The sequence below is a fragment of the Panthera uncia genome, chromosome E1, assembly GCF_023721935.1.
Source record: "Panthera uncia isolate 11264 chromosome E1, Puncia_PCG_1.0, whole genome shotgun sequence".
Classification (NCBI taxonomy): Eukaryota; Metazoa; Chordata; class Mammalia; order Carnivora; family Felidae; genus Panthera; species Panthera uncia.
In genome coordinates, this window is record NC_064814.1 from 13,819,373 (window position 1) to 13,837,902 (window position 18,530).

General features: G+C 51.4%; 1 protein-coding gene across 1 annotated transcript in view; it reads right to left on the reverse strand.

The window, feature by feature from the left end:
* Nucleotides 1–1,313: 1,313 nt before the first annotated feature.
* KIF18B (kinesin family member 18B) overlaps nucleotides 1,314–18,530 on the reverse strand; it is a 20,544-nt gene continuing 3,327 nt past the window's right edge. The window contains exons 2-16 of the mRNA XM_049636286.1: nucleotides 12,016–12,342; nucleotides 11,218–11,375; nucleotides 10,814–10,918; nucleotides 10,512–10,622; nucleotides 10,234–10,431; nucleotides 9,916–10,092; nucleotides 8,932–9,006; nucleotides 8,692–8,792; nucleotides 8,033–8,210; nucleotides 7,544–7,671; nucleotides 4,768–4,967; nucleotides 4,018–4,546; nucleotides 3,006–3,095; nucleotides 2,395–2,498; nucleotides 1,314–2,170 (exon numbers count right to left, since the gene is read on the reverse strand). Coding sequence (XP_049492243.1) covers nucleotides 2,064–2,170; nucleotides 2,395–2,498; nucleotides 3,006–3,095; nucleotides 4,018–4,546; nucleotides 4,768–4,967; nucleotides 7,544–7,671; nucleotides 8,033–8,210; nucleotides 8,692–8,792; nucleotides 8,932–9,006; nucleotides 9,916–10,092; nucleotides 10,234–10,431; nucleotides 10,512–10,622; nucleotides 10,814–10,918; nucleotides 11,218–11,375; nucleotides 12,016–12,334 — 2,580 coding nt within the window. The 5' untranslated portion in view covers nucleotides 12,335–12,342 and the 3' untranslated portion in view covers nucleotides 1,314–2,063. The remainder of the gene's footprint in view (nucleotides 2,171–2,394; nucleotides 2,499–3,005; nucleotides 3,096–4,017; nucleotides 4,547–4,767; nucleotides 4,968–7,543; nucleotides 7,672–8,032; nucleotides 8,211–8,691; nucleotides 8,793–8,931; nucleotides 9,007–9,915; nucleotides 10,093–10,233; nucleotides 10,432–10,511; nucleotides 10,623–10,813; nucleotides 10,919–11,217; nucleotides 11,376–12,015; nucleotides 12,343–18,530) is intronic.

The window sequence follows — 18,530 nt, forward strand, 5'->3', positions numbered from 1 at the left end:
CCATGGAGCCACAAATGTTTGCTGAGCGAATGGCCGGTTGCAGAACATCCTTGTCAAGAGTGACCTCTTCCTCTTGCGGGCTGCCCCCAGCCTAGGCAGATTCTGCCTCGTGCGATGGACCCTGTTGTGTGAGGCTTGCCCTTCTGGCCCTCGTTACCAGCCGCCTTGTCCTGTGCCTGCTGCCCCGGTGCTTGCAAGGGTGATGGTGACCATCAAATGAGATGAATATATGTGAGGGCCCCAGGAAATGCGCAAGTTATTCCATTTGAATCCAACAGCACTCAGCCAGGTCTCCTAAGGTCAAGGCACCACGCCAGGCCGCTGGGGGCTACAGATGTGGAGCTGTGACTGCTTCTGTGGGAATCATGGAGCATGGGGGGAAAAAACTCATTAAGACTAATTGGAGAGGCGGGAACCCCAGGCACGCAGGAAGAAATGCCGGTTCACTTCTAAAGGCAAACAGCTTGGTGTTATGCGAAGAACCAGACCCTGGTCCGAATCCTGGCCCTGCCACTTGCTGTCTAACCCTGGGCACGTTTTGTTAACCTTCTTGAGTCTCTTTCCTCATTATACCTCATAAGGTCGCAAAGTTTTGTGAGATGCCTGCAGCCGGGCAGGACCCAGGGCGCCTCTTCTGTGTTCTTGTCTCCATTCCTCCAAATAGGAGTCCAAACTGAGTGGGGCAGGGCTCACCAGGTAGAGGGGGAGGCTGCTCCCCCAGAACGGCGAGGACTCATTGGAAATTAGCAGCATTATTTACACGCTACTCAAAATGTGCTAAACACCTTTAACATGTTTGTTTTGAGAAGCAAGTTAAACACAGACTCCTATAATTTTATTTACACTATTAATTCATTCAGCCAGCCACATCTTCCTGGAGAGACAGAGGTGAACCTGTGTTGAACCATCACAACCCAAATGAGTGGAAAGGAAAGCCACGAATAGGGTTGAGAGTGGGGCTTTTGGAGCTGGAGGAAGATTGTACTGGGTTCAAGCGGTCGGGGCTTAGCCTTGAGCCTTGAGCCTCACCTGAGACCTGGGGCCGCTACACATGCTCCCTGACAGCAGGACTCTTAGCAACCTCTGCCCAAGGCCGCAGAAGGATGGTGCAGGCCTGTACGTGGGATGCTTTCTTCACCCACTCAGGAGCAGAGGCCCTTGGTGGGGGATAGGGCCACGGAGTAAGCAGCAGAGCTCACCCTTAGGCCCAGACCTCAGGCTGCCGAAGGAGGCAGTGGGGAACGCTTTCTATACTCAGAATCTTCTGGGGAAGGTTGCTATCCTGTGCAGGTATATGGAAAGAAACACACACCAAGAATGGAGATGGTTTATTAATTATAATAAAAAAATATATCTATATCTACATGTACATATATATGTATATATGCAGAAATAAAGGATCAGAGGATATAAACGCGAGTATTAACAGCTGTTACATCTAGGTGGTAGCATTAAGGCTGAATTTCCCTCTCTTCTGTACGCTTCTTTTTACACTGAGTGTGCATCCTGTTTGCAGTAAAGAAATGATAAAGCTATCTTCATTTGGAAATCCAAACACCACTATCATCCACATCATCACTAGGATGGCAGCCCGCGGCTGGGGCTCCTGCTCTGGGCTGCAGGGATGAGGCCGACGGTGCCTCCCTCTCTCACACACCAGGGAGAGTCAGGCTGGGAGCCCCTACCGCGCCCAATCCCATCCCATCCCATCCCATCCTCGCCCCTTCTTCATTGCACAGCGGCCATGACTGCACAGAGCCCTCTGTTAGATGGGAGGGGAGGAGCAAAGTCCCCCAAGGCCACCTGCTCGCGTGGAGAGTGTTATGAACAGGTAAGGTGGTTGCACCTTTAAAATAGCAACATGTTGACACTCAAGATGAATATATACAGGCTGAGAAACTGAGTATAACAAGAGATTGATAAAGAGGGCAGGTAGCAAAATGAATGGCTGGTGAGGAGTGTTAATAAAGGAAGAGGGTGTTGCCCTTAATTGCTCCGAGGTGAGGAAGGCAGGTCAGGGCTCCTGGCACAGGCGGTTCCAGGGACCACGAGGAGCTGGTGGGTCAGGACACCTTGGTGATAGAGCTCCCAGATGACAGGGCTCCCCCAATCCCCATCAGTTCCTGCTGGCTCCTCTGGTTGCCAGGGCAGCGGGGACTGGAGGGGGGTTCTGCAGGCCAGTTGGATGGGGACAGGCAGGGAGGAAGAAAGTCAGGTTCTGTCCCACTGCTCCCCACCCCACTCTTCTCCCACTTCTCTCATCAGGGTCCCTAAAACGCTGGGAAATACCCCAGGCCTTCCTTTCACCTGGGTCTTGGCCCTCCTGTCCCCTCCTACTTCCTGTCTGCATCTCCCATTGTGGCCCAGACCATCCCTGTCCCCAGTGCCAGTCACCTGGGATTGTGAGGGGCCCAGCTGGCCTCTTCAAGGTGCTGCTGGGGAGGCGGGCGATGCGGCTGCGGCCACGGGCCACTCCCAGGGAGCGGGAGACTGAGGAACTGAGAGAGGGAGGGAAGGAAGGAAGGAAGTTAGGAAGGTCACAGCCACACCTTGGGACTACAGGGTAGGGGTGGAGGCGTAGAGCTAGACACTAAGCCTTGAGAGCAGGGGGAGGCCAAGCACCAGCTCGAGCTTCTAAGGCCAGATCTGAAGGCAGGAAGAGGCAGTGGGAAGGAGAGCTTCGTGGGGTGTGGCAGGGAAGTAGAGGTGAGGGGTGGGTGATCTGGTCCCCAGATTAACCAGTGAACACTGACCGTCTCCCTCATGGAGAGGAGCCTGTAGCGTTTCACTAAAGAAGGGAGATACCCTTCCCTTCTGGTATAATCCTGTACTAGCAAGGGTCAAGGGAACCTCATTCAGTAAGAGAATCCGATGCTGGCCCTGCTCACAGGACCCCTGCTACTGGCTCCAAGGGGTTCAGAGACACAGCGGAGCCCCGTAGCTGGCTCAGCATCCGCTGCCCCGGAGAAAGCTCCGTCTCTCCCCACGTACTCCCCCAGCCTCACCTCGCAACGCGCCTCTTCTTGCGGGCTGAGCTCCCAGGGAAGGAAGATGTTGGTTTGGGGCCTTTCACGGTGAACAGGGGTACAGGTCCACTGCGGGAGGGAGGGAGGTAAAGGAAGGCAGGTCAGGAGGGAACCAGGAAAAGGTGCCAGCGCCTCCTCCCTCCAGCCCCCAGCTCGGCGGGTGGGGAGGTTGGATAAGATGACCTCTGAGGTTTCTTCCTACTTAGAGGTGGATTCCTCTCCCTGCCTCACTCGGCCTGGGCTGACAGCTGAGTGACAGGCCTGTTCTGGGAGAACATCCAGATGTCAGTTTCTGGCACGTGCAGGGAACTGGAGTTCAAACAATTTGACCCTTCCACCTGCCTGGCTGTGAGTCTGTTACCGAGAGGTGGTGCAGGCTGTAGGACGGGCAGGGGGTGTGGGCAGCCCACCGCCCTTGGCCTCACAAGTACAAGGTCAGTCTGCCATTTGTTCTTGGCTTTGGACTGTCCCGAGCTGGTCATCCTTCCCCTTTCCTGTGGGTGGAAGGTGAAGTTGAGAGCTTCATCGTCTCACTGAAAAATGGCTGAGTAAAATTTTTCTGAGGATCCCCTTCCCAGTTCCAAATGCTGGGCTGGAGGGTGGAAATGGCAGGAGCACATATTTATCAGCGGGACTTGGGACTGAGACTGAGCCAGAGAGTACCAGTGATGCAGAGGCACAGAGAGGGCTAGGCCGCCTCCTTATTCCTGCTCCCTGCTGGCCGTCCCTGAGAGGGGGTCCCGTTAGCTCCTTGTGGGCATGCCACAAACCAGCACAGAGCCGGCGGCTTTGAAGTATGGACAGACAAGCCAGGAAGGAGCAGCAGTCCCGGGCCTGGGGAGCGACACTGCTCAGACCAAAGGGGGAAAGACAGCAAACGTCCGGCTCTGAGAGTCAGGCTGGCTTCTACTCTTTGCAGCACCTCTGTTCCCTCGCCGACTCCCCATCCCTGGTCTGGAAGGATGGGAGGGAGGCTGGAAGGGAGACCCACCTGGGGATGAAGGGCTGATCCAGCCTGCTCGGCTCCTGGGGAACATTCTCCCAGCCAGTGCATTCAAGGAAACCCAGTTTTGAGGGGGGCTCCTCTGAGAGGTCAAAGGTGGCGTTGAGGTCCCGAGGGGGCAGGGCCAGAGGAGTAGAGCAGTTCTGCACGGCAGAAGGGCCCAGGGGCACCCGGCTTTTGATGACTGTGGCTGGGCAGATGCGAGGGGAGTGGCAGGAGGAGGAGGTCTTTCCCCCTCTGGGGGTGGTGGGCCCGAGTGAAGGCTGAGCCTCAGGCAGGGACCCCCTCCTCAGGCAGGGCAGGAAGGACTGGCGCTGGCGTTTGGTCCCCAGCTTCGGGGCTGGGGGGCTGTCTGGCTCTGAGGGGCTCGGTCTCCTCCTCCTCTTCTTCTCTGTGGGCCGCCGGGCTACCTGGGCTGGGGTGCGGTCAGGCCCTGGTAGGACCCCCAGAGTGTGCATGAGGCCACTCAGTCGCCTTGCCATGGTCCGGGTCACGGGGCCAGAGTATCCTGGAGACTCTGAACACAGAGAAGGCAGGTGTTAAGGGGAGATCAGGGACCATCCAGAAGGAAGGAGAATTTGTAGAATTGGGGGAGACACAGGAGCCCCTAACTCCACAGGTCTGCTGGGACTCCTGTCCACCGCTGCATGACCCAGCAGCTGAGGGCCCAGCCACCCCTCAGCACGAGCTGGGTCTTGGAGAGGGCATTGACAGAGGCAGAGCAGGGGCAAGACTCACCTGACTCTAAACGCAGCTCCAGAGGTGCCCCCCTGGCCGGGCCGGGTGTGCCTGAGGCCTCGGCTCTGGGCTCAGCTTTTTCCTCTCGTACCAGCTGCTGTAGGGTCTCGAACTCTGTGATCATGTCGGGGGTCAGCAGGTTGGCTGCTTGGAGCAGGGAGTACTGTCGCTGTGCCAGGCACAGCACCTTCAGGGCCAACCTGGAAGGGAGGGGAGGGGATCCCGCCCCTCCTCAGACCTGGCCCCACTGCTCCGGCGGTGAGGGGCACACGAGGGCGGGTCCCCTGGCTCCCTCCTGCCTTGCCCCCCACACTGGTGCGCCGGCCTCCCCGCCCTCCCAGCTGTGGCTCTTGCCCCGCTACCCCCTTGCTGGAGACCAAGGCTGGTGGAGATGGTCACAAGCAAGGCAGGAGGGAGGCTTCACCCCTAAATATGCGCCCTGACAAAGACGATGACCTGGGAGGTAGGGAAAGGGCACTAAATGGCCTTGGACCAGAAGGTCCGAGTTTCCTCTCAGCTCTGCCGCTTACTAGCACTTGACCTTGAGTAAGTTCATCCACCCAAGGGGCAATGTAAGGTAGCAGCAGTGAGAGCTAGGCTCAGGTCAGCCTGCCAGCTCAGATCCAGGCTCCCACACTTGCTGCTGTGTGATCTTGGAGGCACTACTTAACCTCAGCGTCCACATCCTTAAAACGGGGATAACAAATACACCCACCTCTTAGGGTGGTTGGGAAGATGAAATGAATTATTTGGTATATAAAGTATTTAAAGAGGACTAAGCACTGTAAAATTAACTGTGACCGGTAGAATAAAAACCTCTAGCTTGTCAGGACAAGAGGAGATGAGATTAGATATGCTGTGTTCGTCTCGGTTCTGAGAAGACCCTCGAAAACGCATTCAGTCCACTTAATGGTGGGGATCCTGAAAGAGCTGGTGTGGATCAATGCACACTTCACATGCACTGAGGGGCTATTTAAAGGGAATTATGAGGGTAATGCGATTATTGATATTGTACATTTAGATTCTAATAAGGCAAATTTCCTTCCTGTGAGGCACGCCTCTGATGAAAGAATGGACACAGTTATCTGGGTGGGGATTACTCCTGGCCAATAATTTATCCTCAGGTAGCTCTACCTGCCCGGCCATCCCTGAGCCCCCTCCTCTGCCTTCACTGTCTGCTTGGGGAATCCAAACTCATTTGATAAAGCAGCCACCAGGCCTTTTTGAAAGAAGGCCGGATATAAATTAAAAAGGACACAGCAGAAACTCATTCTACATCTGCCTGAGCCACACATTATAAGATTAGACCACTGAGAAAAGTGAGTGTCTAGGGAGAAAAGCATGGGCTTGGATGTCAGGTGACCCTGGTCTCACCCTGTCCCTCTGGCCGTGTGGCCCTGGTACCCCATCTGGCAAGTGGGGAGCTGGCCTATACCACGGGTTTCCAAATTAGGTTTCACGAAACCCATCAGAGGACATTTAAAATGGAGCTCTGCTTTATCTGTTCTACATATTAAACTTCAGCATAAGATTTCATTTGAAGAAAGGACTTTGTAGCTAAAAAACATCCTGAAAAACCACTGAACTGGAAAATCTAAGATCCACTCAGTGCCCTGGTGGTCTAAGATTCTAAAGTCTAAAGCCAAAGAGAAATGATTTTCTATTATCTGGTTGTTAGGGTGTTTCCAAGTATGGAGAGGATCTAGCATGTTCTGTAGCCCCTGATACATGGGGTCTTCTGTCACATTTTATTAGTGTCTGTTATTAGCCCTAAGAAGAAAGGAGAATAAAGCCTATGTTCCCCAAATCATAGCTAAGAGTGAAGCACCTTGTCGGGGATCACAAAACCAGAGGCAAAGCAGAAAGGAGAGCCCTGGAGTTCTCCCTCTTCATAGCGGGGGACGCCAGAACAGGGAAGGGACCCTGACTCATCAGTGGGAGCCCTGGGGGCCAAGGGGACATCCTGCCAGTGCATCCTGGCCACTCCAGGGCCCCGGGGAGTCAGCAGCAGGAGATAGATAATGAGCCGCTGATTATTCAGGCTGCAGCATTTTTGCTGAGTAGGGAACAGACACTCCCCAACAAGAAATAAAATTAAACAGGCCCTTCTGTCCGGAAGCTTTAAATATACTGCCTAGCGTGAAGCGTGCTGGGGAGGCAGGAGTGGGGTTGGCAGCAGCAAAGCTAAGTGGCAGGGGATTTATGGTCTAGGGGCCAAGGAAAAACATACTAGCAGCACCTCTCTATTAAGCACAGAAAGAAGGGTCCAGAATCCATTTCTCTCTGGCTCTGGGTGGTGGTCTGTATTTACTTCTGAGAAGAAATAGCCACAATCTGTTGATGAAGACACTTGATAAACGCCTGACTCGGGACGGCTGTCCCTTTCTCAGCCCGCCACCCAACTTCTCTTGGCTGCTTGGTTCCTCCTTGCAGAGGACAGACGGGCAGCTCAGCCCCCAGACTGAGAAGCACAGCACTAGCCAGGCAGCCCTGCCCTAACTTGGTGCTTGCCAGCCAAATTCTGGATGGAATTTGGTGTTTTGCTCACCAGTTATGTGGAAGAATAGAGATGACGGGTAAGTACACAGAGTAGGTGATAATCTTAAGTCGTTGAAAGCAGATCAGGGACAACATTGAGGGAAAAAGACTCGACTCTCAACTAGAGCAGAACCAGAGCATTGGCGACGTGCCGAACACCGGCTCCCCCCCCACCCCCGAAGGTCGGAACCCATCGCCTGCCACCCTGGACCCCGGAGAAGAACGAGAAGACACCTACTGCTTAGAACAGTCCCTGCCCAAGTTCTGTGGTGAGAGGCAGCCCGTGTCTGGCTTGGGCTGCAGGGTCAGGCCCGGGGACCTTGGCAGTGGGTGTCTGAGGGTCTGCTCTGGTACCTGGATTGGAACCTAAGGAGGAGAGGAGTCACAGGTAGAGGGGCCAGGATGGCCACCCTCCCCCACATAAGCAGATCTTAAAATCCTTCCCTCTTCCAAGGGGGGATGAAAGAGGGGATCTTGGGCTGACCGGGTCCCATTTGATCCTTTCTCCATCCCAGACTCCTCCTCTCTCCCTGCTCCCCTTCTGGTAACATGCATGCTTGTCACTTCCAGACATAGGCTCTGACAGGGACGCCCCTTCCTGCACAGGATCTGAAAGCCCCTTAATGACTAACACGTAAGACATCCAGGTGGGGAGCCCAGAACTGAAGAGACTCTGTGAGCTGAGGAGGGACATTGCTTCCAACCCTCCACTAGCTCCAGGTCCTACCTCCTCGGCTGGGTCGTCTTCCTTGTCCTCTGGGGGCGGTTCCCGGTCTGGAGAGTTCCCTTCCATGACCCTCCCCACCGGGGCCTCTGGCCCCAGGCTCTCCTCTGGAAGGACTGCAGACCCTGGGTGGAGCTCTGGGGTGCAGGGCTGGCTGGGAAGATGGGACGGTGAGGGGCAGCTGGGAAGGATAAGGGGGAAAGGAGGGGACTTGAGAGGCGGGAAACAGGGTCAGGTGGGGAAAGCAGGGAGGGGTGGGGTCTCTGTGGCACCAGGTGGTAGAGAACCATAAGGGATGGATGCCTGGGTAACAAGTGGGCAGTAGCAGAGGGTGAGAGAAGGAGTTGGTGATTTCCTGGCTTAGGAAACAAGGATGCTTGTCTGTTAATTTTACCTTCTTTTAAATAGTATATGCTCCTTATACAGGCTGGGGGGTGTCACTAACTCATCTGACACAGATCATTTCTTCTATTCTTATTTTACTGAGAGGTGCTATTAGGGCTGTCTAGAATACGCTGTGTCAAATGAGAGAGCACTGGAGGTGGCAATCAGTGTCCTGGGCACTGGCTGGGAACCCTCAACCCCAGGTGGCAGCACAGAAGCTGGGGAAGGGGGGTTTTCCCTGCTGAGCTAAAGAGGGTAAGCACGGAGGCAGGACTCACGCTTGCTGGGGAGGGCCGGATCTGGGGGATTTCGGGAGGTCTTGCGGTGGCACCTGGGCTCCCGCCTCGTACATTTGGAGCTTCTCCCTCAGGGCAGCCACCTGCAGTCAGAGCAACCCAGCCTCTCAGAGCCCCAGGTGAGCACAGGAGCTGAGGGGTGGGCACGGAGCCCTGGCGGCGCCCCACTGCTCACCTCTGGCGCCCTGCTTCCCGGCCAAACTCCCCAGGAGGGCTCCTCACCTCAGCCTGCAGCTGCTGGCAAATGGTGGCATACTGGCTGATGTGACAGTCCAGGCTGATCACATTACTCTTCAGCTAAGATGCGGGGCAGAGAGGGGGGCAAGGTACAAGAGAGATTTCACGTGTTCATTCAAAGCGGCTTTTAGCCACCACCTCCGATGACCAGGCACTATGCTAGGCGCTTTACTCACATTCTCAAGAATCACCCTCCCGACTGGGGAAACAGATCAGGGAAGGGCAGCGATTTGCCTGGTACCACAGCAAGAGGCAGAAGGATGCTTTGGAACCCAAGACTCCTGACTCCCTGACCAATACACTCTCACTAGGCCAGGGGCTTCCCAGCAACAGCTCCAGGAGCATCAGGGCTCCTCAGAGGAGGCAGGGACAACTCTGCTTTTATCTGTGTTACATGTTACTGTTTATGTTGTTTGGCTGAAAATATTGTCCTGCTGCTAAAAACAAGTCTGAAAAAGATCATTGGCCAGCACTTGGCCACCCCCTTCCGTTGCCTCCCTTTTTTTTTTTTTTTTTCCTAATTTTTGAAATGTTTTTTATTTTTGAGACGGAGAGAGACAGAGCGCAAGTGGAGGAGGGGCAGAGAGAGAGGGAGACACAGAATCGGAAGTAGGCTCCAGGTTCTGAGCTGTCAGCACAGAGTCAGATGCGGGACTCGAACTCACGAACTGTGAGATCATGACCTGAGCTGAAACCCAGAGTCGGACGTTTAACCAACTGAGCCACCCAGGCATCCCTTATTATTTTTTTCAAGTCTGGAGACTGTCCTGCCTCTCCCGCAACTGGAGTCTTCCCAAGGATGGGTACTACATGGCTTCTATAGCAGACTCGCCCTGAAGACTGAGCCTCGGGGACTTCTTCCCTCAGCCTTGGGGGAATACTCAGGTAGCGGAGAGAGCTGTGTGGGTCCCACCCCTTCCTCCTCCTGCACCCCCCACAACAGGTTGGCCATTTCTGGCTGCCACACACCGAGAGTTTGATCTCTTTGGCCCGGTCAGCATACTTGAGGGTGTTGTATGTGTCCTCGTAGGCCAGACCGGAGGGGCTGACGGTAGCGATCATCACTGTGCGACAGTTGCCCCCGATGGAGTCCTTGAGCAGACGGGTCAGTTTGCTGTCCCGGTAGGGCACGTGAGACTTACGGCCCTGGGGAGACAGAAGGGGGCATGGGGTGAGGTAGCCGGACTGGACGGATCCAGGCTGAGACCCAGGGCTGGAGGGAAGGAACTTTGGCTTTAGGCCCCCAGTCCCCACCCTGAGAAGGACCCCGGGTCTCTGCGGTTTTACCTTTGCGTCGGCCAGGGCGTTGAGGACGTTGATGAGGGCCAGCAGAGAACGGTTGATGTTGGCACCCTCCCGCAGCCGCTCCCCCTTCGCGTGGGTGCTAGACGCCCGCTCCGAACCAGCCAGGTCAATCAGGCTCATTTTGGCCACTTGAAGGGCCTGAGTCAGACCTGGAACCCGGTCCTGCTGCTTCACGAAGATCTGGGGGCAGATGGCAGGGGTGAGGGGGTGCTGGGTATCAGGAGCCCCAGCTTCAGGCTCCAACCCCTGACCCCTCTCACCTGGAAGATGGCATGGGAGCGGGAGGAGGTAGCATTGGCGTCAGTCGGGTGCTGCGTGCGGTTGCGGTTCCCCCTGGTCAGCATGTCCAGCAGCTGCTCAGCTGAGGTTGGCTACGGAGGAGATGCCCAGGAAGGGGGCTGCGGTCTCCCCAAACGGGGCTTCTCCCCCAACAGGGAGAGCTGCTCTTCAGAACCAATGTCACCTCCTGGCTCCCACCACCACCCCACGATCCAGGGGATCCCCAAACTGCCTGGTGAGAGAACCCTGGGGCCGCTCCTGCCGCCCGAGCCCAACCCCACACCTGGTGGAAGGAAAGTCCTTGCACCACCACGCCCTTGTCGGGGTCCTCACGGATGGCCAGGGGCCCCTTGGGCTCCAGGAGGTCGTGGATCTGCTCATTGTACACCTGCGGAGAAAGGAAGCAAGAGAGAGGCCTGAGGTCCAGGGCAGGGGCAGCATGACAGAACACCATGCCAGGAGTGGCACTTTGCAGGATAGTGTTAAATGGCGAGAGCAGGACGGACAGGTTTAATTCCAGTGCAGTCTCTCTCAGAGCTGCGTCTATGCTCTCTGGGCTCTCGGCGAGCCCCCATCGGCCCACTTCCTACCACCCTCTCTCCCCACTCTCTCTCCCTTCCCCCCACCTTTAGGGGTTGTGAGAACGAGGGGTGAGGCTGCCCAGGGCCTGTGAAGGAACAGCTCTACCTCCTGGTAGCTGATGAGCACCTCGAATCGCTTCTCCTCCTGGTGGGCCTCAAGCCGCCTGTACAGTTCCATGGTGGTCAGGTACATGATGCCGGGGTCCCCCTCTCTTCCCAGCATGGTGTGCGTCTTCCCAGCCCCGGTGGCCCCATAGGCAAACACTGTGGGGGACAGAGTGGGGGTAGGGTGGTGGCAGGGCCAGATCCGCCTTCCCTAGGGGTCCCCTTGCGCATTTCCACCCAGGCCAGCCCTCCCCTTCTCCCCTAGCCCCTTCCTCCGCCTCCCCGTGCACAGCTCCACTGCCACTGCCCATGCGCATCCCACCGAGTTCACACTGCGGCTTTTGAGTTCTCCATGCCTATGGCCCAGCTCCCCTGTGGGCTTGGGGCTTCCAGGGCAAAGGGGTCTCTGCTCTGAGTGAGAGCTTCTCCCTTCCCCAGTTCAGGCAGCTTCCTCTGCTGCAGGCCTGCTGTTCCTTCCCTCACATTACTAACCTCCATTCGTGATCATGCATTTGTGGGGGTGATTTGTGATGAATGTCTTCCCCCCTCTAGAACGCAAGCATGAAGGGGACAAGGAACATGTCTGTCTGATCTGCTTCTAGAGCCCAGTAGAGTGTTTCACAAAGGAGAATGAATGGAGGACCCACAGGAAATGAAAGGGCCAAAACCCTCCTCAGCAAGTGCCCAGCGGAGGGGAAGGTGGGCACATGTCAGAGGGCAGATGAAATCCTTAGAAGGAAGCAGGGAGGCAAGGCCACTACCAACCAGGGCTTTTCCTCCTCGCTGCCCAGATTCTCACCTGAGCAGTTGTAGCCCTGGAGGAAGCTGTCCAGAATGCTGTGGGTGGTGTGCTGGAACACGTCCTGTTGGGTGGCCGTCTCACCAAAGACCCGGTCAAAGACAAATGTCAGGTCTTTGCCCTTCTTCTTGGGGCCATCATGGGTACTGCCCCATTTCAGGCCAAGGAAGCCCCCATCGGGCTCCTCAGGGTCAAACACCAGCACCCGCTCATCCACCACCTGAACGACAGGCCGCCGCTGACTCTCCAACTCCCGTGGGGTGGGAGGCCGGACCCGCACCACGACACGCACCTTGCTGTCCTCTACCGCCATCACCATGGCAACACCTGGGCAGGCACACAATGGAGATGAGGACCAATCTGACCTTCGGCCTGACGAGGCGCCCCCTCAGCCTTGTTGCCGGTCAAAGGCTTTCTCTCGCTCCCTCCCCAACAACTGATCTTCATCTGATACCTCAAGAGAATAAGAATTGCCAGCACCCATCAGTAAATATCTCTTTCTCACTTGAAATGCCACCTATCCAAATGACTTTAGTGCTTTCAGAGGCCCACGACTGGGCTGCTATGTTCCACAAATCTGTCTACACCCGTGCCAGTGCCACAGTTTCCATCTCATTCCTTTACGGTATGCTTTTTTCTAGTAAGGCAAGAACCACCTCCCCTTCCAACCGCCCCTCCTGCCCCATTAGTCTTTCTTTTTCATAAATGTCTTTAATTTTTTAACATTTATTTTTGAGAGAGAGAGAGAATGCAGGGGAGGGGCAGAGAGACAGGGAGACACGGAATCCAAAGCAGGCTCCAGGCTCTGAGCTGCCAGTACAGAGCCCGATGTGGAACTCGGACTCACAGACCCTGAGATCATGACCTGAGCCAAAGTCGGCTGCTTAACCGACTGCACCATCCAGGTGCCCCTTCAGAAATCTTTTAACTATTTTCCATGCATTATTGTTCTACTTGACTTTGGGAAAACGTTATCAATTCCACCCCCAACCCAGAACACAACCCCCAAACCCTATTGGGATTACAAATTGGAATAGTATTGTTTACACATTTATTTTACATTAAAACTTTCCATGCAAGCACATGGCTATTGCCTTTCTATTTATTCAGATATTTCTTATGTCCCTCAGTTAAGATTTTATAGGTTTTCATCTCTTCAGATAGGTTCTGTAATTGTCTTTGGAATACAATTCCCAAGTACTTTAATTGCTCTTATGAAAGGAGAACTTTCCTGCATCTCCGTTTCCAGGTGGTAATTGCTAGGGGAAGAAACACAATTGTTAATTATACATTTGCCTTCTACCCACTCCCCTTAAACTCTTACTAATTCCAATTGTTTTTATTAGAACTTACTGAGTTTTCTGAGTACAGTTATAGATCAGAAAAAAAATTTTTTTTTACCTTTTTTTCTCCATGGTTACGCCAAATATTTTATTTCTTATCTATTGCATTCCCTAGAACTTACAAAACAATGTTGAATAATAATGATGATAACGGGCATCCTTGTCTTGCTCTTGATCTTAAAGGAACTAACATTTTAGTGATTCACTATTTAGAAATTAGTTTTGGACAAATAGTTAATTATCATAATAGGAATTTCCTTCAGTCTTTTTAACTTCAAGTTGTTATCAGGAATGTTTAGAATTTTACCTAATGATCTTTCAGCATCTCCTGATATGTTTATGTGGGTTTTTTTCTCCTTTATTTTGTTGATGTGGTAAATTTTTTGATATTACTCTTGGTATCAAACCAACCATGCATCATTGGTAAAAAAAAAAAAATCCTACCCTGGCCACACTGAAGTTTTCCTTTTTTTTTTTTGTTTTTTTTGTTTTTTGAGAGAGAGGGTGCAAGTGAGCGAGGAGGGGTAGAGAGAAAGGGAGAGAGAGAGAGAATCCCAAGAGGGGCAGAGAGGGAGGGAGGGAGGAAGGGAGGAAGAGAGAGAGAGAGAGAGAAGTGGGGCTCACTGAAGCAGGGTTCATGCTCACCAGAAACAGGTCTCATGCTCACTAGATGAGGGGCTTGAACTCAGGAACCGTGAGATCATGACCTGAGCCGAAGTCAGATGCTTAATGGACTGAGCCACCCAGGCGCCCCAGAAGTTTTCCATTTTTTAAAATTAATTAATTAATTAAGTTATTTATTTATTTTTGAGAGAGAGAGAGAGAATGAGTGGAGAAAGGGCAGAGAGAGAGGGAAAAAGAGAATCTTAAGCAGGCTCCATGCCCAGCATGGAGCCCAATGCAGGGCTTGATCTCACCACCACGAGATCATGACCTAAGCTGAAATCAAGGGTTGGACACTGAACCAATTGAGTCACCTAGGCGCCCCTGAGGTTTTCCATTGTTAAATGGCTAAATGTGTCAACCTTCTTTTTTTTATGGTTTTATGTCATATTTAAGAAGATATTCCTTCCCCGAGGTAATTTTCTTATATTTCTGTCTCATACTTTTTCTTACATTTAGCTCTTTATCCAGACAGAATTAATTTTTTTGTGAATGAGGTTTCTAAATACCTTTTCTTTCTTTCTTTCAGTGTTCGTCTATTTTGAGAGAAAAAGAGCATGCATGTGCATGTGCATGAGCAGGAGAGGGGCAGAGAGAGAGAGGGAGAGAGAGAATCCCAAGGAGGCCCCACACTGTCAGTGAAGAGCCCAACATGGGGCTTGATCTTACAAATCGTGAGATCACAACCGGAGCCAACATCAAGAATCAGACACTTAACTGACTGAACCACCCAGGAGACCCTCTTAATATCTTTTCTTTCCAAATGGTAAGCAATTATACCAAGACCATTTATTCAATAGTGCATTCTTTCTCTACCAATTTGAAATGCCACATTTAACATAACTATATTCTCATATGAACATGAATTTATTTCTGGGCTCTCTATTCTCCTCTACTGATAGGTTCCTCCTGCAGTAACTTGTAATCGCAGTGGTTCCATTACACACATCACCTTTGTTCTTTTCTGGGCTATTCTTGGGCATCTTGTCTTGCAGATGATTTTGGAATCAGCTTACAGAGTTTTATGAAAACACCTGCTAAGATTTTAATTGGGACTACTTTGAATTTATGAATTAGGGGCGCCTGTGTGGCTCAGTCAGTTGAGCATACGACTTTGGCTCAGGTCATGATCTCACGGTTCGTGGATTCGAGCCCCGCGTCAGGCTCTGTGCTGACAGCTCAGAGCCTGGAGCCTGCTTTGGATTCTGGGTCTCCCTCTCTTTCTACCCCTCCCCCACCTGCATTGTCTTTTTCTTTCTCAAAAATAAACAAACATTAAAAAAAAATTCATAAATTAACATGAAGACAATTGACATCTTTATAACATCAAGTCTTCCCATCTAGGAACATATTTCTCTCTTTTCATTGTTCACAACTTTATAATCCTCAGTAAAATTTCAGTTTTCCTTACATGAGTTTGTCTATTTCTTGATTGGCTTATTATCGGTTATTATATAGTCTATATTAGGCCCTTTTTATTTATTTATTTTTATTTTTTGTTAATGTTTATTTATTTATTGAAAGAGAGACAGAACATGAACAGGGGAGGGGCAGAGAAAGAAAGGGAGACACAGAATATGAAGCAGGCTCCAGGCTCTGAGCTGTCAGGACAGAGCCCAAGGCGGGACTCGAACTAACGAACTGTGAGATCATAACCTGAGCCAAAGCTGAAGTTGGAAGCTTTACCGACTGAACCACCCAGGCACCCCTAGGCCCTTTTTAAAATTGCATTTTCAGGGGCGCCTGGGTGGCTCAGTCAGTTAAGCGTCTGACTTCGGCTCAGGTCATGATCTCACGGTTCGTGAGTTCAAGCCCCGTGTCAGGCTCTGTGCTGACAGCTCGGAGCCTGGAGCCTGCTTCAGATTCTGTGTCTCCCTTTCTGTCTCTGACCCTCTCCCGTTCATGCTCTGTCTCTCTCTGTCTCAAAAATAAATAAACGTTAAAAAAAAAAAATTAAAATTGCATTTTCAGGGGCGATTGGCTGGCTCAGTTGGTGGAGTATCCAACTCTTGACCTCAGGGTTGTAGAGATTATTTAAAAATAAAATCTTTGGGGCACCTGGCTGACTCAGTCGGTAGAACATGAAACTCTTGATCTCAGGGTTGTTAGTTTGAGCTTCATGCTGGGTGTGGAGCCTACTTAAAATATAAATAAATAAATAAATAAATAAATAAATAAATAAATAAAATCTTTAAAAATAAATATATCAAAATAAAAAATAAATAAAATTGCATTCTCTATTTTTTTCTCCCAGAACATGGGAAAGCAACTCCTTTCTGGATGCAGATCTTGTATCTGGCCACATTACTGATTTCTCTAATAGACTGTCATTGATTCTCATAGGTTTTTCAATTAAATGATGATATAGTTTGCAAAAAATGAAAGTTACTTTCTATTTTTAGCTCTACTATATTTAGTTCCTTACCCTCCACTGTCCATTAGGAATGGACATTACATTTTATCAAATGCTTTTTTTGGTGCAGCCTGGATGATAACAGTGTTTCTCCTTTTTTTTTTCTTTTTTTTTTTTTTGGTACCTCTACACCCAACATGGGGCTTGAACTCACAACCCCCAGATCAAGAGTCTCATGCTCCACTGACTGAGCCAGCCAGGTGCCCCATTCTTTAATCTGTTAATACAGGGGATGGCATAGACAGATTTCCTAATGTTGACCCGGTAATAATTCCAAACATTTATTTGTCTATTCCCTCTTGATTTCACCTCACATCTCTCTCTGCTTTTTTCATTCTCCTTCAAGCCAGCCTACCAAGGGTAGAGATGGAATTTCTGGAATGCAGGAGTCGTGGATATCCTGGAAAAGTTCAGCCTACCTCTAGGGATATATTAACAGGGTTTAGGAACAGGGGCTGTTTCTGGGGGATATGAATAGATGAATGCTTTCCCAGGAAAGACTAGGTCCTACTGACAGGAAAGAAAAGTGAGATTTCTCCCTAATACTCCAGTAAATTACTCAGTTTTTCCTTTGGGAATGAAGCAGAATTGAGCTGATTTGAAACTCTCAGTCCCTATCCCCACACTTTGTAATTTCTTCCCCACACAAAACAAGGGGAAGATATCAACCAATAATAATCTTGTTACACTGTATAGTTCTTTTCCTGTCCCAGCAATCAGACTGCCATAATAAACATAAGAGCTAAATGCTCACTATGCAGGGGCTGTTTGAAGCACCTTATGGATACCACCTCCTTTCATCTCCATTGCAATCCCACAAGATAGATACTATTATTATACTCATTTTTCAGTGAGAAAATTGAGACAGAGAGGGTTAAGCAACTTGCCCAAGATCCCAAGGCTAGTAAGTGATGGAGCATGGTTCCAGCCCAGGCAGTCTGACTACACTGCCTTATAATATTATATATTATGCTCTCATGATCACATTGTTGTAATTGTCCCATATGTTTATATAATAATTATAATCCCTTTTATGTAACCAGCATTATGTATTCTGCAAGCACTTTCAGATATATGGACTGTACCTAATTTTCAACACTCGGAGAGGGTTCCTGTCTCCCATCCTTGCATTCCTGCCCCCAGGGAGCCCTACTCTTATACCCAGGGAAGTAAAGGCAGAGGGTACCTGGCCCTACCATCTAGGTCTACACTGGCTGCCTTAATGGCAGTCCCAGCCCCCCACCAGGAGGGTTTTAGCTGAGGAGGAGCCACAAAGCAGCCTAACATTCTAAGCAGGAAATTAAAAAGGGCACTGGCAACGGAGTGCACATAACCTTTACAGTTCTCTCCTCTCTGCCTCCTGAGGGCCAGTGAGGCAGACTGTTTGCCTAATGAGATGTTTTCCTTCTTCCTGAGACTGTGCTGGGGGCACAGGCTAGGGGGTATGGTGACACTTGGCATGGCTGCAGCTAGGACGTCTGGGTCCTGGTCTCCGCTCTGCATCTGACTGGTGGGGAGGTCTTTCCGGCCATACCACGTCAATGTCGTCAACGTCGCATCAGCTTCCCCCTTCGAGAGCCAGAGAGAACAGCTACTGATCTGCTCCCACCCCAGGGGGATGGGGAGATTAATGAGAGAACGTTTGTCAAGTTTGCTTTGATCCTCGGTTGGAAAGAGCATTTCAGCCCAAAGTACAAGGGAGATGATTCTTTAATAAGATCTTCAGGGTTCTGAGCCAGCCACAGTCACGTCCTGTTTCTAACCCAGGGCAGCTCATTAAAACCCAGAGGCTAGTTCACTGCCGAGCTGGGGCTGGGAAGCCAAGATTCAGTTGTTTTCAGGGTAGGCTTCTCTGCCCACCCTCATAGGGACAGGCCAAAAAAGAACAAACTCCTTAGAAGCCCCTGGAGAATTTCTGAGGACTTGAGGGGATCTGCCTGCAGACATCGGGAGCTGGGAAGGCAGCAAAGGTGCCTAGCCCTTGGACATTCTATTTTCATAGGGGTTGCTGTAATCCCCCTCATCACTCCCTTACATCTCTCACATGTCTCTTTCTTTCTTTCTTTCTTTCTTTCTTTCTTTCTTTCTTTCTTTCT